The sequence below is a fragment of the Salmo salar genome, chromosome ssa03 (genome assembly GCF_905237065.1).
Source record: "Salmo salar chromosome ssa03, Ssal_v3.1, whole genome shotgun sequence".
NCBI lineage: Eukaryota > Metazoa > Chordata > Actinopteri > Salmoniformes > Salmonidae > Salmo > Salmo salar.
Genome location: NC_059444.1, coordinates 59278169 through 59304130, shown reverse-complemented (window position 1 = coordinate 59304130; position 25962 = coordinate 59278169). Strand labels below are relative to the sequence as shown.

The window sequence follows — 25962 nt, the reverse complement described above, 5'->3', positions numbered from 1 at the left end:
CTCTCTCTGTCTCTCTCTCTGTCTGTCTCTCTGTCTCTCTGTAATCACTGTATGTGTGGCAATGCGTGCATTTGGTGGTTTGTGCGCCTGAATATGTGTCATTGCTTGTATGAGTAAGGGGAATCCGGGTGGGATGGATGTGTCTGTGAGAGTGTGGATCAGTCTGGGTTGGCCCAGGTTAGAACTCACATGGTCTCACATGGTTCAACTATTAACAGCATGAGGTCAACACACACACACACACACACACACACACACACACACACACACACACACACGTAGAATGCATCCATAATGTGCTGTCTGCGTTCCTGTGGGGGAGGTCGAGGGTCAGGTGGGTCTGATTTGTTTCTTCCCAGTCTGCTGGAGAGGTGGGGCGTGTTGTGTCAGTCAGACAGTCATGCAGTCGGACAGGGCCGGGCGGGGAGGGACCACCTAGCACCTCTCAGCTGTGTAGATGGGTTAGAGGGGAGGGGGAGGAAGACGTAAGAGGACTCTGCTCTTGTTTCCCCAACTTCACCTGCCGCTGGCCTCCTACCACTCTTTCCTCCTCACAACAGGTGTGACCTCACCCCTGATCTCCCGTCAGAGTACCCTGTCCCAGCCCTAGCCGTAACCATTAGAAAGGGAACCTAAAACTGATTGTAGACCAGTGCTTACATCCTGTGCATTACCTCACACCTTCAGACTAACATCATCTTTTCCAAGCACATCCAACCCCTGCACTGAAAACACTATAATGACACAGCCATCCTACTACAGTAGAACTAACTGTGTGTGGCTTTCCACTCTGTTCTCACTGCCCCGTGTCCCTGTCCCTGTCCTGTCCGTACCACCTGCCATTGAGCTGCATGGTATGTCTGCCCTCTAGTGGTTAGAGAGCTGTAACTGCGCCCTGCGGACACTCAGCCTTTGGCCTCTGTGTGTCGTGGATTTGCAGGAGATTAGAGTTAAAATTAACCTGCTTAAAAGAGGCCGGTCCTTTTTTATCCGTCCACTGCTGGGAGTAATGGTCGTCTGTCTAGACTGTTCTGCTATCTAATGTTTTCTGGACTGATGGGCAGAGTCCACCAGTCAGCCAGCCTCTCTCGTTCTCTCTTCCTCTCGTTTTCACTGTGCTTACTATACGTCTCTAGCTACACACAGGGAGTTATAGTGACAGTGGAAGGCTGTGTAGAGTGGTGGATTCCTCTGGGCTGGCCATGACTCTTACCTGGAAACATAGACCTAGAGCAAACCTCTCAACACACACACACACACACACACACACACACACACACACACACACACCTTCATAGCCACCTTGTCCTCAGTGACCCTAGTTTCTTCTTGTTAAACTCTTGTCTCGGTGTCTGTGTTTACTGAAAACATCCCCCTGTTTTGTCCGCGTAGTCATTTGTTTGATCTCTCTCACTGACACAGAACGTCTCACTCTCTCTTTAACACAGCTCAACGGCTGGGTCGGCAGGTAGCTTAGTGGTTAGAGCGTTGGACTAGGAACCGAAAGGTTGCAAGATCGAATCCCCGAGCTGACAAGGTAAAAATCTGTCATTCATAGGCCGCCATTGTAAATAAGAACTTGTTCTTAACTGACTTGCCTAGTTAAATAAAGGTTCCAAAAAAAATTGCACACACACACACTGTTGGTATCTCTATGTAGCTCTCCAGTGGTGGAAAAAGTACCCAATTGTCATACTTGAGTAAAAGTATAAAAACTTGTGAAAGTCACCCAGTAAAATACTACTAAAAGTATTTGGTTTTAAATATACTTAAGTATCAAAAGTAAAAGTATACATTTCATTTCAAATTCCTTATAATAAGCAAAGCGGACGGCACCATATTCTTGTTTTAAAATGTACGGATAGCCAGGGGCACACAATTTGTGTTTAGTCAGTCCTCCAGAACATAGGCAGTAGGAATGACCACGTGTTCTCTTGATAAGTGCGGGAATTTCACAATTTTACTGTCCTGCTAAGCATTGAAAATGTAACTTTGGGTTGTTAGGGAAAATGTATGGAGTAAAAAGTGCAATATTTCTTTAGGAATGTAGTGAAGTTAAAGTTGTCAAAAATGTAAAGTATTTTTACTTAAGTACTTTATACCCCTGCATCTCTCTGATATAGATCCTGCCTGATGTCTTGCTCGGCTAGCTGTGTGTATGAGGGTTGTTTTGGCTGGTGGTTCTCAGTCAGTCAGTGAAGAATGGGAGTGGGCCTGCTCTGCTCTGCTGTGTCCCCATCGGACTGTGTCCCCATCGGGCTGTGTCCACATCGGGCTGTGTCCCCATCGGGCTGTGTCCCCATCGGGCTGTGTCCCCATCGGGCTGTGTCCACATCGGGCTGTGTCCCCATCGGGCTGTGTCCCCATCGGGCTGTGTCCCCATCGGGCTGTGTCCCCATCGGGCTGTGTCCCCATCGGGCTGTGTCCCCATCGGGCTGTGTCTCCATCAGGCTGTGTTAGTTAATCTGCTGGCCGGTGGTGTCGGCGTCACTATGAAGGGGATTATCTACTAACTAATCTGTCTGTGAGCAGCCGCTCCCTCCGCTTTCTCTCTCTCTCTCTCTCTCTCTCTCTCTGTCTCTGTCTCTGTCTCTCTCTCTCTCTCTCTCTCTCTCTCTCTGTCTCTGTCTCTGTCTCTGTCTCTCTCTCTCTCTCTCTCTCTCTCTCTCTCTCTCTCTGTCTCTGTCTCTGTCTCTGTCTCTCTCTCTCTCTCTCTCTCTGTCTCTGTCTCTGTCTCTGTCTCTGTCTCTGTCTCTGTCTCTGTCTCTCTCTCTCTCTCTCTCTCTCTCTCTCTCTCTGTCTCTGTCTCTGTCTCTGTCTCTGTCTCTCTCTGTGTGTGTGTGGTGCTCATGGCGGGGAGGACGTTGGGCCAGGGCGGCTGTATGGTAGGGTGGGGGCAAGAGGCGAGCAGCGTGGCGTCTCTCCAGAGATTAGCGGCGTGTGCCGTTTGAATCTCACACTCTTTGATTTCAGGACTTCAAGGGCTTTAGGGGCGGATGAGAGGTTACGATGACGAAGAAATGAAGACGACGAGCCACAGACAGACAGGTGTTCCCTTTCTCCCGGGATGTTCAGGAGCTAGTGGTGTTTAGGCCTCATCCAACCACAACGTAGCAGGAATGTTTACCTGTGCGCCAATCGGCAGCCAGCATGGGTCTCTGGAGACAGCGGTGGTATTGTGACAGCGCACGGTGTGTGACTACTTTGTCCTCCGTGTGAACTGTAACTCAACACCTTTTCTCTCCGCTCTTTTGTTGCTTGCTTCTCCTTCTCCTGTTTTTGTAAATATCTCCACAGGTCACTAGAGAGAGGGAGAGGGGGAGAGGGGGAGAGACAGTGATCTTTTGTTCCCAATTGGGCTTGTCTGTTATTGGCAAAACTCCACAGCAAAATTCAGTACGAGTCTCTCACAATGCTGCACTTGTGATAAGCAGATCGCTTTCATTGATCGAACCAGGTAAGCTCATCGTAGGGTGGCACCAGCTTATGATGTCATACACACAGTATCCCCTATCAAGGCCAGTCCTCTTCTGACGCTTCCATCTGGCTGTGGTCTTTTTCTGAATGGGACGTCCCCCCTGAGTGATCTGCTCCTGGTGTCTCTCCTTCCGCTCCTGGTGTCTCTCCGTCCGCTCCTGGTGTCTCTCCGTCCGGTCCTGGTGTCTCTCCGTCCGGTCCTGGTGTCTCTCCGTCCGCTCCTGGTGTCTCTCCGTCCGGTCCTGGTGTCTCTCCGTCCGCTCCTGGTGTCTCTCCGTCCGGTCCTGGTGTCTCTCCGTCCGCTCCTGGTGTCTCTCCGTCCGCTCCTGGTGTCTCTCCGTCCGCTCCTGGTGTCTCTCCGTCCGCTCCTGGTGTCTCTCCGTCCGGTCCTGGTGTCTCTCCGTCCGGTCCTGGTGTCTCTCCGTCCGGTCCTGGTGTCTCTCCGTCCGCTCCTGGTGTCTCTCCGTCCGGTCCTGGTGTCTCTCCGTCCGGTCCTGGTGTCTCTCCGTCCGCTCCTGGTGTCTCTCCGTCCGGTCCTGGTGTCTCTCCGTCCGGTCCTGGTGTCTCTCCGTCCGCTCCTGGTGTCTCTCCGTCCGCTCCTGGTGTCTCTCCGTCCGCTCCTGGTGTCTCTCCGTCCGGTCCTGGTGTCTCTCCGTCCGCTCCTGGTGTCTCTCCGTCCGCTCCGGTGTCTCTCCGTCCGCTCCGGTGTCTCTCCGTCCGCTCCTGGTGTCTCTCCGTCCGCTCCTGGTGTCTCTCCGTCCGCTCCTGGTGTCTCTCCGTCCGCTCCTGGTGTCTCTCCGTCCGCTCCTGGTGTCTCTCCGTCCGCTCCTGGTGTCTCTCCGTCCGGTCCTGGTGTCTCTCCGTCCGCTCCTGGTGTCTCTCCGTCCGGTCCTGGTGTCTCTCCGTCCGCTCCTGGTGTCTCTCCGTCCGGTCCTGGTGTCTCTCCGTCCGGTCCTGGTGTCTCTCCGTCCGGTCCTGGTGTCTCTCCATCCGCTCCTGGTGTCTCTCCGTCCGGTCCTAGTGTCTCTCCGTCCGCTCCTGGTGTCTCTCCATCCGCTCCTGGTGTCTCTCCGTCCGCTCCTGGTGTCTCTCCGTCCGCTCCTGGTGTCTCTCCGTCCGGTCCTGGTGTCTCTCCGTCCGCTCCTGGTGTCTCTCCGTCCGCTCCTGGTGTCTCTCCGTCCGCTCCTGGTGTCTCTCCGTCCGCTCCTGGTGTCTCTCCGTCCGGTCCTGGTGTCTCTCCGTCCGGTCCTGGTGTCTCTCCGTCCGGTCCTGGTGTCTCTCCGTCCGCTCCTGGTGTCTCTCCGTCCGGTCCTGGTGTCTCTCCGTTCGGTCCTGGTGTCTCTCCGTCCGCTCCTGGTGTCTCTCCGTCCGGTCCTGGTGTCTCTCCGTCCGGTCCTGGTGTCTCTCCGTCCGGTCCTAGTGTCTCTCCGTTCGGTCCTGGTGTCTCTCCGTCCGGTCCTGGGCGGGTTCTGCTTGGCGGTCTGTCAGAACCCAAACCTCCGGTCTGACCACAGGCTGAACACAACCCCTCACAGTCACAGCCCACAGTCACAGCACAGCCCACAGCCTATAAGATTTTAGTCTTTATGAGAGCGTAATTACACCCCAGCAATGTATTTATACACATGTGTGACTCAATGGACCACGTGTGTGTCTGTGTGTGGAAGGAGCGTTCCCTTTTGTGTAGTGTGTTTGTGTACAGTTTGTACGTCTGCACATTTTGTATTGTGTATAGCTGGTGGGTGTTTTGTATTGTGTATAGCTGGTGGGTGTTTTGTATTGTGTATAGCTGGTGGGTGTTTTGTATTGTGTATAGCTGGTGGGTGTTTTGTATTGTGTATAGCTGGTGGGTGTTTTGTATTGTGTATAGCTGGTGGGTGTTTTGTATTGTGTATAGCTGGTGGGTGTTTTGTATTGTGTATAGCTGGTGGGTGTTTTGTATTGTGTATAGCTGGTGGGTGTTTTGTATTGTGTATAGCTGGTGGGTGTTTTGTATTGTGTATAGCTGGTGGGTGTTTATCACAGGAGGTTGGTGACACCTTAATTGGGGAGGACAGGTGGTAATGGCTGGAGCGGAACAGGTGGAATGGTATCAAATAGATCAAACATGGTTTCCATGCGTTTGATGCCATTCCATTCGCTCCGTTCCAGCCGTCATTATGAGCCGTCCTCCCCTCACCAGCCTCCACTGATGCTTATTGTATTTCAACATACACTAGGTGAGCCTGCAAAGTGTATTTTCTGTGTGTGTCTGGAGAGCACGGTGTGTGTGTGTGTGTGTGTGTGTGTGTGTGTGTGTGTGTGTGTGTGTGTGTGTGTGTTTTAGAGAGTGTGTACCATGTGTGTGTGTTCCGGTGTTGTGGTCGTGTTGGTGCTTGCCCTGCTGTATGGCAGCAGGTGAAACCAGTCTAACCTCATCTGTAACAGGTCTATGCAGTGAGTTTCTAGAGAGAGGATCAGGGCAGGAAGCCTTAGCTCTGTCAAACTCACCATGGTCACCTGCCTGCCACTCAGGACCCCTGGATGTTTGGTGAGAACTCTGCTGTGTGTCTCACTGTTTGTTTTAGTGTTTGTGTGTGTGAATTCATGACTTAGTGTGAGGGAGGGTGGGGGGGGGTCGGTATCAAATTGATGTCCAATTGCAGCTGTTTTATTCTGGTCTGCCTGGCTGGCGGTGGGGCTGCTGGGGTGAAGCGGCAGCCTGTTGCTCTCTGTCTCATTTCTTTGTGTTTGAAATCTGACTTTTTGAGGGGGGGCCCCTGAGGGGGGGCCCCTGGGGGGGGGCGAGAGGTGGTGGGGGGGGTTGAGTGCTGTGTCACTGTGTCTGTGTCTCTTTCACACATACATACACAAGCGCCACTAAATACCCTGTACACACACAGGGCAGGACAGAGCCACAGGGACCTGCTGTTGGATTTAGGCAGACCACATCACCAGCCTACAGTTAAACTCCATCCGGACTTCAAGAGTGGAGCACAGTGTCGGGGCCCGGCCCTCAGTGTTCACAGTGTACATGTTGGATGTGTGTGTGTGTGTGTTTTTGGCTCTCTCAAAGTGGATTTTGAGTGACAGATTGGAATGATCGTGGAGTGACGGATCACACGGAGCGGAGTACAGAAAGGAGGGAACAGAGGAGGGAGAGCGTGAACGAGGGACAGAGACGGAGCGAAGGATGAATTGGTAGAAGTGAAGCCGGACAACGAGCTGGAGGCTGACAAAAGAAGGGGAAAAAAGAGATTTGAGAAGAGAGAGACGGGGAGGGCGGGAAAGAGAGCGAGGGAGGGAGGAGAGACAGAGGAGCCAGCCCTCTAGCTGTGACAGTTTGTGTGTTAGGGGGGTTGACAGACACAGTGGCTTTGTGTCCTGCTGAACACCACTGAACAGGACACTGCTGTGCTGGGAGAGGAGAGGCACTGTCGTTTAGTCTGTCAGTCGCTCTGTCAGTCAGTCAGTCAGACCGTCTGTCTGTCTGTCTGTAGGGAAACTAGACCTCTCTGCTACCACTCTAGCGTACATCTGCTCTCCAGGACTTCTTTAAAATCATTTCAGGGCCCAGGACGCCCCACCACGGCATGCGTGCACCCCCCACCGTGTGTGTGAGTGTGTGTGCCTTGGAAAGCTCCTTCACGTCCTTGGAGGCCAGGAGTTTGAGACTGTGATGTGGAACTAAAAGCATGCATCTTGGAGATGTGCCAGCATCAGGATGGAGAGGAACACCGAGGAGAACAGGGGACTAGACTGAACTGAATTGGTTGGAACTATTGGGATTTTTTCTTTTTTCTGGGATGATCTTGGTCCATCTGAAGAGCTACTCAGCCCTCTTGGCTTCTGCTTTCACTGATTGTTTTATCTCAATGGAAGTATGACTTGGTCAGAGAGGATGCAGGTGTTACACTGACACCTGCGTCGTTTACTGGAAAAGAGCGTGTTTGTGCGACAGTGTCAAGACTTTTCCCCCTCCTGTGTGTGGCCCATGTTGGGTAATCTCTGTGCCCCCATGCCCGCGGCTATGCCCCCCTACCCTGCTCTACCAGCTAGGTCAGAGTGGTGCTTCCAGAATCCCGTAGGGGTGGACTGTAGTGCCGCCGAGCCTCGCTGTATCTGGTTGGCAGTGCTGCGTGGTGCCCCCTTGCCCTCGCCCCCCACCATGAGGCCAGTCCCGGTCGGCAGCCGTGCCCAGCAACGTTCTCACCAGCCGAGGGTAAGGACTGTGCCCAGTGCTCACCACACCCCTGTAAGGTGGAGGTTTGTGGGTCTACCTCAGAATCTCAGTTGAGGTATCCATATAGTTATGTGGAACTGGGGTTTTGCTAATTGTGCAATGTGTATGCTTGTTTATGTGTTAGCGAGAGAGAGCTTCTCCTCATGTGTTTTTCTCTGTCTGTCAGAGGAGGTTGGTGGCACCGTAATTGGGGAGGACGGGCTCGGGGTAATGACTGGAATGGAATGAGTGGTTTCCATGTGTTTGATGCCACTCCATTCGCTCCGTTCCAGACATTATTAAGAGCCGTCCTCCCCTCAGCAGCCTCCACTGGTGTGTATGTGGCAGTGTGATGCTGAATGTGAGCGACAATAATGCAGTAATCATTAAGCATCAGCTATAGTTGTGTTGTCCTCTTTAGGGGGTTGTGCCATATTGACTGTTTCCCCCTGGAGGGGCGGTACTAATTAGTGAGTTAAGGCAGATGAAGGGGCTTGTTATGTGGCAGTTTGAGAGGGGGTGGAGGGGCAATGCGCCCTCCAGGCCTGCAGAATCTCTCATCCATGTGCACTCAGTGTGTGTGTGTGTGTGTGTGTGTGTGTGTGTGTGTGTGTGTGTGTGTGTGTGTGTGTGTGTGTGTGTGTGTGTGTGTGTGTGTGTGTGTGTGTGTGTGTGTGTGTGTGTTGAAGCGCAGTGTGTGTTTGCGTTCTCTCTCTGTCTCTCTCTCAGACGCGCAGTTGAGAAATGGCGACTTGGGGAATGTGGGCAGGCAGGGGAAAGGGCAGCCAGGGCCAGGCTATAGTATACAGACACAGCTGGAGTAAACACACTGTCTGTGTACAGTCATGTGTACAGCATCAGTCCTGGAATCTCAGCCTGCTCCCTCTGTAATTGTGTTGACCAGGATAGTAACACCAGTAATGTGTGCAGCATCAGTCCTGGAATCTCAGCCTGCTCCCTCTGTAATTGTGTTGACCAGGATAGTAACACCAGTAATGTGTGCAGCATCAGTCCTGGAATCTCAGCCTGCTCCCTCTGTAATTGTGTTGACCAGGATAGTAACACCAGTAATGTGTGCAGCATCAGTCCTGGAATCTCAGCCTGCTCCCTCTGTAATTGTGTTGACCAGGATAGTAACACCAGTAATGTGTGCAGCATCAGTCCTGGAATCTCAGCCTGCTCCCTCTGTAATTGTGTTGACCAGGATAGTAACACCAGTAATGTGTGCAGCATCAGTCCTGGAATCTCAGCCTGCTCCCTCTGTAATTGTGTTGACCAGGATAGTAACACCAGTAATGTGTGCAGCATCAGTCCTGGAATCTCAGCCTGCTCCCTCTGTAATTGTGTTGACCAGGATAGTAACACCAGTGCAACAGCATGTGGCTAAGGCCAGTTAAATGCCACAGCGATGATGTCATTCTAATGTTGCTCAATGGCCAGGTTAGTGAGGCCTTAACGCACAGCACTCTCAGTATCTCTCTCTGATGGGAGTAGGCACATTTTGACACATCCAGTACCCTGATAGACTTTACTGTTGCCTGTATGCCACCGAGTGTAGGGTTTAAGGAGAGTTTGGGTTATTATGGCTAGGATCTGTGGACGTATACTGAACAAAAATATAAATGCAGCATGCAACAATTTACAGTTCACTTGGCAGCCAGGCCTAGCCAATCAGAATATGTTTTCCCCCAGAAAATGGCTTTATTTCTGTCACGAACGTTTAAAGGAGTGGAACAAGGCGCAGCGTGATTTGAGTTCCACATATTTTATTAAAGTGAAACTGAGAAAACAACAAACGTGAAGTCGTGGTGCTCAACACACTAACACGAAACAATATCCCACAAAGCAGGTGGGAAACAGGGACACCTTAAGTATGATCCCCAATTAGAGACAACGGACATCAGCTGCCTCTAATTGGGAACCATACCAAGAGCACCAACATAGAAATGAAGAGACTAGAACACCCCCTAGTCACGCCCTGACCTACAACACCAAGGGCTCTCTATGGTCAGGGCGTGACTATTACGGACATGCAGATTAAAAGCTCAAGTCAGACAATTGCATTGGTTAGACAAACAAAAGAGGATAATTATGCAGATAGTAATGTAGTGCTAGCCTCGGCACTCCAGTCCTACCTATTTCCCCCGTGGGGTGTAGGTTAGAGATCGTTTTGGGGAGGGTGGGTGAGGGGGGTGTGTGTTACTGGAGATTCATATTCAGCAGAGTTGCTCGAGGAGAAAACCCTGTTTAACTGATGTGACATCAACTGACTTGATCTGACAGAGGGCTCAGACAGGTTATTGAGCGCACACACACACACACACACACACACACACACACACACACACACACACACACACACACACACACACACACACACACACACACACACACACACACACACACACACACACAGACACACACACACACACACACACACACACACACACACACACACACACACACACACACACACACACACACACACACACACACACACACACACACACACACACACACACACACACACACACACACACACACACACACACACAGAGACAGTGGAATTCAGGCGGTTGTGTAAAAGACAGAGACGTTATTGTTGAAGCTGTGCGTCAGGTTTGCTGAATGACTGTTTATCCTCTATTGTGAAATACTGTATGTGTTTAAGTGGCTTTCATGGTGCGACTGGCCTTTTCAACTGTACCGACACACAGTCAGATGTCGGCTGTCATGCTAGTTTGAACTAGGATGTATTCAGACTTGGAGAGGAGCCGGAGTAGAGACAATGATACAGGTGGGAGGGCCTTTGATACACAGTAGATGTGGCTAGGGCCCCTGGGCTCTTCCTGATCTGACCAGGAAGAACTATTGAACCTTAAAGTAGCAGTGCTTGTCACTTCAGTTTGTATCCCTTTCTCTTCTCCCTTCCCCCATCCACCCATCCGTCCAGCTCTCAGACCAGTGCTACGGAGCGGACAGTGGGTCTCTGGATTAAAAGCGTGTCAGCGTTTGTAACCTCTGTAAAGCCCAACTTTTCAAACGGGATGCAGCTCTCAGCTGTTTGAAAGACCATTGTTCCCCCAGTGTGTGTGTGTGTGTGTGTGTGTGTGTGTGTGTGTGTGTGTGTGTGTGTGTGTGTGTGTGTGTGTGTGTGTGTGTGTGTGTGTGTGTGTGTGATAGAGGTCTTTCAGGCATTCCTTTCCTTCACCATCATTTGCAACCACTGAACTAATATAGCTTAACAATCACTTCCTAACTGTATCATCTTTAGGCTGGGGATGTACTGGCTGATATGGACATGGATGTTAGAGTAGTGGTGAGATGGACACCTGTCTGCTGCCTACCCCAATAGCAACACAATGTGGATGTGGTTATATAGACGAATAGGAATGATGGGAAATATTGTGTATGGTTTCCTGGTGGCCCCATATGGCATTTTAATATGAGTTTTCATTATGGTGCCGGTAGATGTGCTAATTATCCTAGTGGCATGTGGCAGGGCTCTGTATTGCGTAATTCGTGTATCATGATTAGCCTATTCATGTGAGCTTGTCCTAGATATCACTACTATATAACTATGGCTGTACACACCGTTTCTATTCATATACTGTCCATAGTGTCTTTACACACCACTATATGTATGTACAGTATATTTATATACATATGTGTATATATATATATATTTATATTCCGGTCTCTGACATTGCTCGTTCTGATATATCTTAATGTCTTTGTTTTATTTTTATGGATTATGTGTGTATTGTCGTGTTATTTCTAGGTATTACTGCACTGTTGGCTCTAGAAACACAAGCATTTCGCTGCACCTGCGATAGCATCTGCAAATCTGTGTACGCGACCAATACACTTGGATTTGATTTGAGAGATCTAGGCAGATGTCAGAGAACTGCAGAGTGAAATGCCAAATGTTCCCCTTTTGGATTGGCTAGACTAGAGAAAGGGTTCCTCATCCAGAAGGTTGGTGAGAGAGGGGCCCAGGAAAGACTATTTGATATAGACTAAATACAGTCAGGTTTTACATAAACTTACATCTGTCTGTCAGCTTAACCAATGATGTTAGATCTCATGTCTGGAGTGTAACCTAGAGGCTGGAGTGTAACCTACTGTAGTTAGAGGGAGACTAGTGGGGGGGGGGGTTAGTGTAGAATAGTCAGGCAGTCACAGATGTCCCACACACTCAGGGTCAGGCAGGCAGGCTGACAGGCAGTGGGAATCATCTCTGGCCCGGAGCTCCAGTCTCTGTGTGTTTGGGGTAATCACAGGGTTTGGTATTCTCAGCGCCGGGAGGGGCTGTGCGGTCGAAACCAGCGTGCTGGAACCTGTCTTGGCCCAGCCTGCTCTCGCTCCTTCCTTCTCCACTCGCTCCTTCCCTCCCTCTCTATCATTCTCTTCTTCCATCGCTCTCCTCACCCCCTCCTTGCCAGTCCCCGTCAGTGTGTGTTTCAACATGCCTCAATCCAACCACTCCCTCTGGAATTCCCTCTTGCTAGGCTCTTTCTTTCTCTCTTCATATCTTAAGCCTGCTCTTTCATTTTTACTCTCTTTATTTTCCTCCCTTCTCTTCCCTCCCCCTCACTTTCATGCATCTCTCATTTAAACGTTCTCCCTTGTTATTCTCATGCCTCTCATCTGTTTATGAAATGTGGGAGAGTTGCTTGGGCATTGTGAAACGGTGAGAAGGTTACATCATCACCTAGATGGAGAGCTGTGCATTGAGCGGGAAAGAAGAGAGGAGGACAAAGAGAGGATGTGTTGTAATGGTCACTCCAGCTGGATCATATGGCAAGAATGTATATGTGGTGATGGTGGAAGGGAGGAGAGGGGAGAGCGGTAGAATGGAAGGGAGGGTGGGGGGGAGCGCTGACCCCCAACCCCCTGGGGTTTTGTATTTATAGGTGCTCTGTACGCCTGCTTATCCCTCCTCTATGGTACCACACTTCCTGTCCCCAGCCTGCCACTTCCTGTTGTTGAGCGGGCTGGGTGATTGGCCCTGCGAGGTCAGAGTAGTGTGGAGGGGGGAAGGGGCACAGGAAGTGAAATATAGGGTTTGTGTTGGGGGTTAACCCCTTACACACGTGAGAACTAACCTACATGGATAGGGCTGAATTGAAATGTTTTTTACAGAAGAAATATGGAAAGCATATCCATAACCATGGTAGCAATTAAAAGGGAAGAGTTTGGAGATTATGGGAAAACTATTAGACCAAAGGTGAGGACAGTTCATCTGACACATGACTGAATCCAAACATTACACTATTGATTTTATGTACGTTTTACTTTTACTGTATTTTTTGCCGCATTTATTTATAACAAAATCTGAAAATACTCTGAAGACATTCAGTAACATGATAAGAATATTCCTGGAAAATGTGGGGTAGGTGCAACATAAGACATAAAAAGAACAAGGGTTTGAGTGAGAGGACTAACTGGAGTCTCCAAGTGCCCAAACACCTCTCCAAAGTGTACACAGTTCCTAAGTCATGTCAATGCACTTTATGACTCAAAGAAGAGTTGTCAACTATAAGGTGCTTTTTTTGAGCTCTCCTAGCTGTGCCAGTGAGGAACTAGAGCAAGTACACTTGTAGTCGTTTTGGTTGGAACACAACCCTGCATCCCCGCCATCACACAATTACTGTTGTTGTTTACGCAATCCAAAAACGGTCCATTTATAAATCACAATGGAAATGTGAAGTGCACACTTGTATGACATCAAAGCGGTATTTATTCTAACTTTCAACCTCTCGTCTTTCAAAATACGTCGAGTCCTCTTCGTTTACAGCGCTTCCCTCATTCAGACAATGACAAATTTGCAAAAGATGCACAATTAGTGGGAGAGATGGCGCCAACTTCATCACCAGGTGCTCAGGTTCAGAACGGCTGTCAGTCAAAACCCTTAAAGTGCTGTCGAAGTGGAGACCCTGAGCTCTGATGTCATGTATAGCATGTTACTGTATAGCCACTGTGTTCCAATTTAGTCACTTGTCAGTGTCCAAATCTGCCATTTTCAACACGTATACTGGTCCGAGTATGAAGGGCTACATCCAGCTGGGTGCCAGCCGTGCTCACCACTCACCTACTAGCATTAAAACATATGGACACACACACACACACACACACACACACACATACACCCTCAGAGTGGAGAGTCAGGAGGAGAGACACCGGTACAATTAAGTAACTGTACTTCCATAGAGAAGAGTCCATAGGTGCAGGCTCATCTACATTTAGGAAGGTTGTCTCCCTCCCATTCCTGTTTGGTCAGGTGGTTGTGTTTGAATGACATATGTGGGTTGGAGCAGCAGAATCAGGGTGTTAGTTCTCACGTGTATCTGTCATGTTTGGTATTTGCCTCCTTTGGGGAAAATGAGTGGAAATCTACTCAGAATCACCCTGACCCTTTCACACCACGCTGGTGCACTATGACCTGACCAAGGTCAATCCTGATTTATTACAGACATTCCTTAATTGTCTAGAGTTCCTGAGCAGGACGGAACACCCCGCTCCCCTCCGTCTAGAACTGGGCTCTTCCTGACAGCGGCCGCACCCCCCCAGAACCCCCTAGTGGTTTATGGGACATTGTTGTGGTGCTGGGTGCCATGTGGGGACTGCCTGACCCTGTGAGCCAGCTGTGCTCCCCTCTCACCGACTAGCATTAAAACATATGGATACACACACACACACTCATTGTCCGCCAGTCTCCCAGGACAGAAACAGACACATTCCTATTCTTGCCTGCAGGGGAAGTCACTAATGAAGTAACCAGCAGCACATTAAGTGGTGATGTCACTCTTGGGCCTGGCTCTTGTAGTATGGATGTCGTTTGACCTTTGTTCCAGTTCCATAAAGTTCTGAACGTTTTTCCTGGGAATACTTGGTGGAAGGAGGAACTGGTTAAGTACTGATGGAGTGTTGGCTGTTGGAGTGACATAAGTGATTGTTTTGGGGATATGACCTGAGTCTCATGTGTTTTTATTCTCTCTCTGTTCAACAGGCAAAGGGGTGGAGAGATGGGCTCTCCTCGGCCGGTGACAACCCTCGGCCTGCGATGGGGGCGAGAGGAGAGGGGGTCGGCGTTGGCTGGCAAGGCCCCCGGACGCTACTACTCCAGAAGACCTCACAGGGCTTCGGCTTCACGCTGCGCCACTTCATCGTCTACCCACCAGAGTCTGCCCTGCACACCAGTCTCAAGGTACCACCACTGGACACAACACCAGACAGTGACAACTGGGGCTTTAAAATAATAATCCACTCAAATCTACAAATTCTTATGATTTACATTGTTAAATAACACTAATATGTGAGAGCAACATATGTTGTGAAGGAAAATTGCATTTCGTCGTTTATAATAAATTAGGAAGCAAAAAAATCATACCTGTAGAAATCTGCAGAGCTCAAGTCGACTACAAAACCCATAACGCAATGCTCTCTCTAGAAAGGCTGGCTGGCTAGCTAAAAAATTGCTGCACACCATAGTACCAAAGTCAATATCAACATGTGAAGTAGTTACAGTAGCTAGTTGTAAAATCCCCGAAACAAACTACACTATCAATTTTGGCATTTTATTAGGATGCCCATTATCTGTTGCGAAAGCAGCAGCTACTCTTCCTGGGGTCCACACAAAACATTAAACATGACATAATACAGAACATTAATGGACAAGAACAGCTCAAGGACAGAACTACATCCATTTCAAAAAGGCACACGTAGCCTACACATCAATACATACACACAAACTATCTGGGTCAAATAGGGGAGAGGCGTTGTGCCACGAGGTGTTGCTATATTTAGGAGTTACTATATCATCATGTTCGACCTGGAAGAGAACGCGTTTCTAGCGCAAAGCTGTGTGAGTCCGGTTGCTATGGCAACCCGAGGAGAAAACAGGTTTGTGCCATGGTAGTTGAAGGAAGAAAGGATATTAATTTGACGGTGCACTGTGAACTTTGAGGACATTTCAACAAAATATAGACTTTGTCGTGACGATATAGACAGATGGATGTGTTCTACACAAGTATGCCCCTATTGGCTTATTTGGCGATATGGAGTGTTCAGGTAATTGTTTTAAAAGCGTGATGAAATGTGATAGTTTGTTATCCCTATTTCCAGTGACCAGAACCGTATCATGATGAAGTACCTCGTCACATTTCATTTCTAGGGTGGATTATCCCTTTAAGACTGAGCCAATCATATCACATGGGAAGTAAGGCTGAGTCAATCAGATCGCTGGGGCAGTAAGACGGGACCAATCAGATCACAGGGCAGAAAGAGCGTAGATCGATCCGAACACAGGAGCAGTAAGATCAAGAGAATCAGGACACAATGGGGGACAAGCCAAGCATAGCCAATTAAATGCAGGGATTGAACAAGCGTAGCCAATTAAAGTATTGGTGTAGACTCATATGAGTTAATCAGATTAGGGACATAGACAGATGGATGTCATAAGAAGAGCCCTGTCATTAGAGTAGAGATGGATAAACAAGCGAAGGACAGAAGGGCAAGGGTGATACACAACCTCTATACTCCTGTAGGACCGATTTACAGAGAGAGAGAATTCCATTAAGTCTGTTTTACTGTCTATGGACAGACAATTCTACCACTGCCAGTGTACCTTTTGGCTCACGTATACCTTTTTCCAAAAAGAGGACACTGCTGTAAGAGACAGTACAGGGACAACAACGGCGTTTTACTGAAAGATATGTCCTGTCTTTACTATACAGTCATTCAGCATCATAGAAAACAATCTCATCAGAAAAAGCATCATCCCGGTGGGTGTTTTGTTTTGTTTTGTTCTCTGAGTTGTCGGGGCAGACAGAGCTACAGATGTGAAATATAGCGACGAGGGGGGGGGGGGGGTTACAGCCAAAACAAGGGCCCTATTATGATGAACCCCCTTCAACCGCCAGCCCAGCAGCTGCAGTAAGGACAGGACACAGTGTGTGTGTCCCAAAAATGGCACCCTATTCCCTATATAGTGTACTACAGCTCTATGGGCCCTGGTTAAAAGTACTGCACTATAAAGGGAATATGGTGCCATTTGTGACATAGCAAGTGTCAATAGGCAAAATTGGCACCCTATTCCCTATATAGTGTACTACAGCCCTATGGGCCCTGGTTAAAAGTAGTGCACTATAAAGGGAATAGGGTGCCATTTGGGACACAGAAGTGTCAATGGGCTCTGTTGTCCTGGCCTGCCTGGTACCACTCTCATATTACCCCTGCCTGGACCGGCAGTACCATGTCCTCTACCAGGACCACCACGGACAATGAGCCCACTGCTGCCTGTCCTGTCCCCAGGGTCACATGCTGCTGTGAGGGGCAGCGAGTGGCACAGAGAACGCAGCCCTCTGTCCCTACCCATCTGAAGGGTCCTCAGAGGGTGACTGCCCATCATTAGGGCCCCATCAAAGACCTGTATGATGTGACTCCCTTCATCATGGATACATGCCTGATGATTGTCCTAACGGACTGATCAGTGCATGCATGGTAGCTGTCCCTAACCCTACATCTATATCCACAGAGAGAGAGAGAATCAGAGAGAGATGTAGAGATGAGGATAGTGCATCTCCGTCTCTCGGTCCTCAGCCCCACCACAGGCCCACATGTGTCCAGACGGGTGGTCAACTCAGCTGGGGAGCCTCCCTGGCTCCTGGCTCTATTCTGGGGCGGCAGCCCTCCTTTCTCTGGCCATAAACCCCCACTATTGTCTGTGGAGGCAGGAATGAGCCCACTCAGCTCTGCCTAAAGCCAGGCAGGAGCCAGTCACCCCAAACTGTCCACTCAGCTCAGTGTGTGTGTGTGTGTGTGTGTGCGCATGTTTGCGCCTACATCAGTCTATCACTCTATCAAACTGCACCTATGATAGACAGACTGAGTGCTCAGTGCTGCCCTCGTCTGTCTGATGCATACAACTACACGTGTTTGGCTCTGTGTATGAGATCACCACCTGCAGACAGTCAAACCTGTCTGAGTGTCTCTGCTGTGTGTGTGCTGAACGTTAGGAGCTCATAAACCAGAACAGGTGTGTTTGTCTGAGAGACCTGGCTGGGATACCACTGAAGTCACTCTTCACATGCTAATCAGCTTGTAAAAGAAGAGCTACATGGTTCACGTGTCATGTAGCTTACCATGCTAATAACCTTCTGAGAATCCGGAGGCAAACGAGTAAACTCCTATTGCCTTCCATTCTTCTTGCTAACGTGCAATCATTGGAAAATAAAATTGATGACCTACGATTAAGATTATCCTACCAACGGGACATTAAAAACTGTAACATCTTATGTTTCACCGAGACGAGGCTGAACGAAGATACGGATAATATAAAGCTAGCGGGAGTTTCCATGAACCGGCAGAACAGAGACGCAGAACAGAGACGTGTCTTTTTGTCAATAACAGCGGGTGCGCGATGTCTAATATTAAAGAAGTCACGAGGTATTTTCTCGCCTGAGGTAGAGTACCATACGATAAGCTGTAGACCACACTATCTACCAAGAGAGTTCTCATCTGTATTATTCATAGCCGTCTATTTACCACCACAAAGCGAAGCTGGCACGAAGACAGCTCTCAACCAACTCTATAAGGCCATAAGCAAAGAAGAAAATGCTCACCCAGAAGCAGCGCTCCTAGTGGCCTGGGAGTTTAATGCAGGCAAACTTAAATCAGTTTTACTACATTTTTACCAGCATGTCACATGTGCAACCAGGGGGAAAAATTCCTAGACCACCTTTACTCCACACACAGAGACGCATACAAAGCTCTCCCCTGCCCTCCATTTGGCAAATCTGACCATAATTCTATCCTGCTGATTCCTGCTAACAAGCAAACACTAAAGCAGGAAGTAGCAGTGACTTGCTCAATACGGAAGTGGTCAGATGACGCGGATGCTACACTACAGGACTGTTTTGCTAGCACAGACTGGAATATGTTCCGGGATTCATCCAATGGCATTGAGGAATACACCACCTCAGTCATCGGCTTCATCAAAAAGTGCGTCGATGACGTCGTCCCCACAGTGATTGTACGTACATATCCCAACCAGAAGCCTTGGATTACAGGCAACATCCGCATCGAGCTAAAGGCTAGAGCTGCCGCTTTCAAGGAGGGGGAGACTAATTCGGATGCTTATAAGAAATCCCGCTATGCCCTCAGACGAACCATCAAACAAGCAAAGCGTCAATACAGGATTAAGATTGAATCCTACTACACCGGCTCTGACGCTTGTCGGATGTGGCAGGGCTTGAAAACTATTACGGACTACAAAGGGAAACCAAGACGCGAGCTGCCCAGTGATGTGAGCCTACCAGATGAGCTAAATGCCTTTTTATGCTCGCTTCGAGGCAAGCAACACTGAAGCATGCACGAGAGCACCAGCTGTTCTGGATGACTGTGTGATAGCACTCTCGGTAGCCGATGTGAGCAAAACCTTTAAACAGGTCAACATTCACAAAGCCGCTGGGCCAGACGGATTACTAGGACATGTACTCAAAGCATGCGCGGACCAACTGTCAAGTGTCTTCACTGACATTTTCAACCTCTCCCTGACCGAGTCTGTAATACCTACATGTTTCAAGCAGACCACCATAGTCCCTGTGCCCAAGGAAGCGAAGGTAACCTGCCTAAATGATTACCGCCCCGTGGCACTCACATCGGTGTGAGGTGCTTTGAAAGGCTGGTCATGGCTCACATCAACAGCATCCTCCCGGACACCCTAGACCCACTCCAATTCGCATACCGCCCCAACAGATCCACAGATGACGCAATCTCAATCCTACTCCACACTGCCCTTTCTCACCTGGACAAAAGGAACACCTATGTGAGAATGCTGTTCATTTACTACAGCTCAGTGTTCAACACCATTCTGCCCATGAAGCTCACCACTAAGCTAAGGCTGGGACTTAACACCTCCCTCTGCAACTGGATCCTGGACTTCCTGACGGGCTGCCCCCAGGTGGTAAGAGTAGGCAACAACACGTCTGTCACGCTGATCCTTAACACTGGGGCCCCTCAGGGGTGTGTACTTAGTCCCCTCCTGTATTCCCTGTTCACCCACGACTGCGTGGCCAAACACGACTCCAACACCATCATTAAGTTTGCTGACGACACAACAGTGTTAGGCCTGATCACCGACAACGATGAGACGGCCTATAGGGAGGAGGTCAGAGAACTGGCAGTGTGGTGCCAGGACAGCAACCTCTCCCTCAATGTGAACAAGACAAAGGAGCTGATCGTGGACTACAGGAAAAGGCGGGCCGAACAAGCCCCCATTAACATCGACGGGGCTGTAGTGGAGCGGGTCGAGAGTTTCAAGTTCCTTGGTGTCCACATCACCAACAAACTATCATGGTCCAAACATACCAAAACAGTCGTGAAGAGGGCACCACAAAACCTTTTCTTCCTAAGGAGACTGAAAAGATTTGGCATGGGTCCCCAGATCCTCAAAAGGTTCAACAGCTGCACCATTGACAGCATCCTGACCGGTAGGCACTACAGAGGTAATGCCATCCAGGACCTAAGCTTCCTGCCATCCAGGACCTATATAATAGGCGGTGTCAGAGGAAAGCCCATAAAATTGTCAGAGACTCCAGTCACCCAAGTTATAGACTGTTTTCTCTGCTACCGCACAAGACCATTTACATAACCCCCCCCCTTTTGTACACTGCTGCTACACGCTGTTTGTTTGTTACCTATGCATAGCCACTTAGCCCCCACCTACATGTACAGATTACCTCAACTAGCCTGTACCCCTGCACACTGACTCGGTACCGGTGCCCCCTGTATATAGCCTCGTTATTGTTATTGTTATTGTGTTACTTTTTATTATTACTTTTTATTTTTGTCTACTTGGTAAATATTTTCTTCTTCTTGAACTGCACTGTTGGTTAAGGGCTTGTAAGTAAGCATTTCATGGAAAAGTCTACACTTGTTGTATTCGGCGCATGTGACAAAGTTTGATTTGATATGTTTTGCACAGAGACAGACACTGCATGAACAAGAGCTTAGGGGACACGTTGAGCATTTGGCAGCTTCCATTCACACAAACAATCACACGTGCACACCAGAGGAGGCTGGTGGGAGGAGCTATAGGAGGACTGGCTCATTGTCATGACTGGGATGGAATAAATGGAACGGTATCAAACGCATCATACATATGGAGACCACATGTTCGACTCTGTTGCATTTTTCCATTTCAGCCATTACGATGAGCCCATGTTTCCTCACCCAACTCCACCCTTCCTAATACCTGTGTCATTCTGGTTTCCTGGAAAGAGGTGGACGTTCTGTGAACAGGTGTTTAGGTTACCATGGAGCTTTGTTCCCTGGGTGACATTGTCTGTATGGGCCTGGATATCAGTGTTGATGTTGTTTTTCGTTGTCTTCACAGGACGAGGAGAACGGGAATGGAAAGGGTAAGTTGTCTCCCTCACTCAACACCATCACCACTAGACTCTGGTCTCTCGATGATGTCACCGCCCCTCCTAACCAGGGTCCCCCTCTAGCTACACTGCTCCCCCTGCAGGAGAGAGCCCCACTGCTGCCGATGACCTTGTGGCCCCAAAACACTGTTCCTAGAACAGTTTGATTCTTTAGCTTGTAATGCCCACTGTTAAGAAAAGGGGGAGCGAACCTGAACTTGGACCTGTGCATAGAGTTGTCCTTTTATTGAGTCTCAATTGGATTATTGCCAGTATTTATGCTCATGTCATGATATTGACACGTATAGTATATTCCCACTAGGCTCACACTGGTTGAATCAACGTTGTTTGCACATCATTTCAAAGAGATTACGTTGAACCAACATTGAATAGACGATGAATTGACGCCTGTACCCAGTGGGCAATGATTTATTTAATAGTTATCATCGGGTCCTATTTAATAAATTGAAGAATGAAGTGACAGTAACATACTGTATGTGCCATGTAGGGAGAAGTAGGTTGGAGCCAATGGACACCATATTTGTCAAGAATGTGAGAGAGCGAGGTCCCGCTCACCAGGCTGGCTTGTGTACAGGTAAGGAAAATGTCTGTTTTGAAAGAGAACTAGAAAGAGAGGGACGGGAAATTGAGTGTGTGCGGGAACAGTCTGATTTGCAATGGAAATAACCTTAGGAGCGTCAGCCATGATCACTCATGGATGATGGGAGGGAGAGAGAGGCAGGTGCTTCCAATGATTCAACAAGGATACCAGACCATGTTCAGCAAAAACACACACACACACATTAAAGTTGCATTATCTTCTTAGGAAATTAGTAATGATACTGATGAGAACAGAATGACACAGACTGACAAATACCCAGCCGTGTAAGTTGGAACTAATTAGAGACGTTTTCCTGTTGTGTCTTGCAAGCTAAGCTGTGCAGCATTCCGCCCCCTGCAGCCCAGCCAAGCTAAACCATTAGCCCTATATAAATATATACACACACACACACACACACACACACACACTTGCACCATCAAAACACATCCACACACTAACACATAACGAATGACTCATCCTTTCTCCTGCCAAACACACAAACAGATACAGGCATTTTGCCTCAGGCTTATGATCCGGTATATCAACACAACAAACCCCTAGGCGACACCGTGTACTTCCTGACTTCACAGAACCTACTGCAAGCACATAGTTCTATATTTCCATACACAAATCCTCAGTCCCTATCTCAACCATCCCCCACCCATCCCCCAGCAGGAAGTCTGGGTCTGGGGTCTCCCTGACCTGACCTACCAGGATATCCCTCTGCAGGAGTCCTGTGTCTGGGGGGGTCAGTGATGGGGGTGGAGGGGTTGCTCTCGTTCTTTTTTAATTGAGAGTGTATCACTGAATATCTGTGCTGTGTTTGGTCATACTGGGATTTAAATATGTATGTACGTATGTGTGTTGCAGGGGATCGGCTGGTAAAGGTGAATGGAGAGAGTGTCCTGGGGAAAACCTACTCCCAGGTGATTGCCCTCATACAGAACAGGTAAGAGCCACTGTACTGCGTGTGTGTCTGTGTGTACCCACAGTATGTACAGCGCATTCGGAAAGTATTCAGACCCCTTGACTTTTTCCACATTTTGTTATGTTACGGCCTTATTCTAAAATGGATGAAATAGTTTTTTGTCCCCTCATCAATCTACACACAATACCCCATAATGACAAAGCAAAAACAGGTTTTTAAAAATGTGTTAAATCCACTTCAATCAGTGTAGATGAAGGGGAGGAGACCGGTTAACGAAGGATTTTTAAGATAATTGAGACATGGATTGTGTATGTGTGCCATTCAGAGGGTGAATTAAAAATAAACTGAAATGTCACATTAACATAACTATTCAGACCCTTTACTCAGTACTTTGTTGAAGCGCCTTTGGCAGCGATTACAGCGTTGAGTCTTCTTGGGTATGACGCTACAAGCTTGGCACACCTGTATTTGGGAAGTTTCTCCCATTATTTTCTGCGGATCCTCTCAAGCTCTGTCAGGTTGGATGGGGAGCGTCGCTGCACAGCTATTTTCAGGTCTCTCCAGAGATGTTAGATCGGGTTCAAGTCCGGGCTCTGGCTGGGTCACTCAAAGACATTCAGAGACTTGACCCGAAGCCACTCCTGTGTTGTATTGGCTGTGTGCTTAGGGCTGTGGTCCTGTTGGAAGGTGAACCTTCGCCCCAGTCTGAGGTCCTGAGCTCTCTGGAGCAGGTTTTCATCAAGGATCTCTCTGTACTTTGCTCCGTTCATCTTTCCCTCGATCCTGACTAGTATCCCAGTCCCTGCCGCTGAAAAACATCCCCACAGCATGATGCTGCCACCACCATGCTTCACCGTAGGGATGGTGCCAGGTTTCCTCCAGACGTGATGCTTGGCATTCAGGCCAAAGAGTTTAATCTTGGTTTCATCAGACCAGAGAATCTTGTTTCTCATGGTCTGAGAGTCCCTTAGGTGCCTTTTGGCAAACTCCAAGCGGGCTGTCATGTGTCTTCCATCTGGCCACTCTACCATAAAGCCCTGATTGGTGGAGTGCTGCAGAGATGGTTGTCCTTCTGGAAGGTTCTCCCATCTTCACAGAGGAACTCTGGAGCTCTGTCAGACCAAGGCCCTTCTCCCCTGATTGCTCAGTTTGGCTGGATGGCCAGCTCTAAGAAGAGTCTTGGTGGTGGCCACTGTTCTTGAAGACCTTCAATACTGCAGACATTTTTTAGTACCCTTCCCATTTACATTACATTTACGTCATTTAGCAGACGCTCTTATCCAGAGCGACTTACAAATTGGTGCATTCACCTTATGATATCCAGTGGAACAACCACTTTACAATAGTACAGCTATATCTTTTTGGGGGGGAGGGTAGGGGGGGAGGGTTAGAAGGATTACTTTATCCTATCCCAGGTATTCCTTAAAGAGGTGGGGTTTCAGGTGTCTCCGGAAGGTGGTGATTGACTCCGCTGTCCTGGCGTCGTGAGGGAGCTTGTTCCACCATTGGGGTGCCAGAGCAGCGAACAGTTTTGACTGGGCTGAGCGGGAACTGTGCTTCCGCAGAGGTAGGGAGGCGATCAGGCCAGAGGTGGATGAACGCAGTGCCCTTCTTTGGGTGTAGGGACTGATCAGAGCCTGAAGGTACGGAGGTGCCGTTCCCCTCACAGCTCCGTAGGCAAGCACCATGGTCTTGTAGCGGATGCGAGTTTCAACTGGAAGCCAGTGGAGTGTGCGGAGGAGCGGGGTGACGTGAGAGAACTTGGGAAGGTTGAACACCAGACGGGCTGCGGCGTTCTGGATGAGTTGTAGGGGTTTAATGGCACAGGCAGGGAGCCCCGCCAGCAGCGAGTTGCAGTAATCCAGACGGGAGATGACAAGTGCCTGGATTAGGACCTGCGCCGCTTCCTGTGTAAGGCAGGGTCGTACACTGTTTCTGTAAAAAAAAAATATATACATTTGCAAACATTTCGGGAAAAAACAGTTTTTGCTTTGTCTTTGAGGTATTGTGTGTAGATTGATGAGGAAAATGATTTATTTAATCCTTTTTAGGATAAGGCTGTAACGTAACATAATGTGGAAAAAGTCAAGGGGTCTGAATGCTTTCCCGAATGCAGTGTATGTGTGGGTGTCGTTTATGTACGAGACATGTCTCGTGCCGTTTACTTTGCATTTTCTATGTATGTATAGCATGATTCTGGAATGTGGAACATGTTCAGTTGTGTAAGTCTTCCTTGACTTGTGTGAGTATTTCCTCCTAAAGAGAATAGCCTGGAGCAATGAGTGTCCAGAACACATCCACTGAGAGCAGTAGAGTCACCAGGGTCATCGTCAACAGGGTCTCCTGTGACATGGTTGCTGATCAACTCCTCTCAAAGCAAAACAAAACCCCCTCGTCACAACAGGGGGAAAGTCTTCTCTTACTGTAACATGATAGAGTTTGGAAAAAATGTGGAATTATATTGTTTTTCCTACCCTTACATCTGTGTTCCTTTTTCCCTTCTCCCCTTCCTCCCTCCTTCTCTCCCCTCTCTTCGGTTCCCCCTCTCTTTGCCCTCTCTTCCTCTCTCCTTTCTTCTCATTCTCTCCACAGTGAGAGTGTGTTGGAGGTCTCTATAATGCCAAAAGATGAAGACGTGCTGCAGCTGGTAAGTGTGAGTATGATATTTCAACCATACTACACCCTAATAGAAATACTCATAAGTTAATACCTGATGAATTCTTTGATAAATTCGTTGATTTAAGAATACTAATACTAAAGAGAGATAACATCTTGGATGTTCCATTGCTTCGAGTCGAAATTCTCAGCCCTCAGGAACTAGCTAGGCCGTGACGCAGACGCTTTCTAGTCTGTCGTTAGATTACAGCACACATTCATTCACGCAAATTATCCAAAGTTCTGTGGAAGCGTCACATGAAAAGCAGCTACCTACACACGCGCACACACACACACACACACACACATTTTGCCTCAGTTCATAAATTGCTCCACCACTTACTCACATGACCAGACATGCAGAGCATGTCACCGCCTCTCCTCTGGACCAGGAGGAGCAACCCAGGGGCACAACGCTGACACAACCTCCCAGACCTGGGCGCCCGACCTGGGCTTCTCTCTCACACACACAACCCCCTACCCACCAAGCACCCTGTCTTTCCCCTTCCAAATACTGCCCCTCCTTCAACCCCACTACCACTCCCCTACCCCTCCACTCCTTCACCCTTCTCTCCTCTCACTCCGCCCCTCACCACGGGCATGGGTTGCATTCCAGTGGTGACATCACCAGCTCTAGCCATGCCCCCTTCCACCCTCCCACAGGGTAGAG

General features: G+C 48.9%; 1 protein-coding gene across 1 annotated transcript in view; it reads left to right on the top strand.

The window, feature by feature from the left end:
- Window positions 1-6374: 6374 nt before the first annotated feature.
- Window positions 6375-25962, top strand: part of LOC106600788 (rho GTPase-activating protein 23) — a 44927-nt gene continuing 25339 nt past the window's right edge. Inside the window, exons 1-6 of the mRNA XM_045716055.1 lie at window positions 6375-7678; window positions 14691-14888; window positions 21078-21102; window positions 21617-21703; window positions 22580-22658; window positions 25230-25284. Coding sequence (XP_045572011.1) covers window positions 7451-7678; window positions 14691-14888; window positions 21078-21102; window positions 21617-21703; window positions 22580-22658; window positions 25230-25284 — 672 coding nt within the window. The 5' untranslated portion in view covers window positions 6375-7450. The remainder of the gene's footprint in view (window positions 7679-14690; window positions 14889-21077; window positions 21103-21616; window positions 21704-22579; window positions 22659-25229; window positions 25285-25962) is intronic.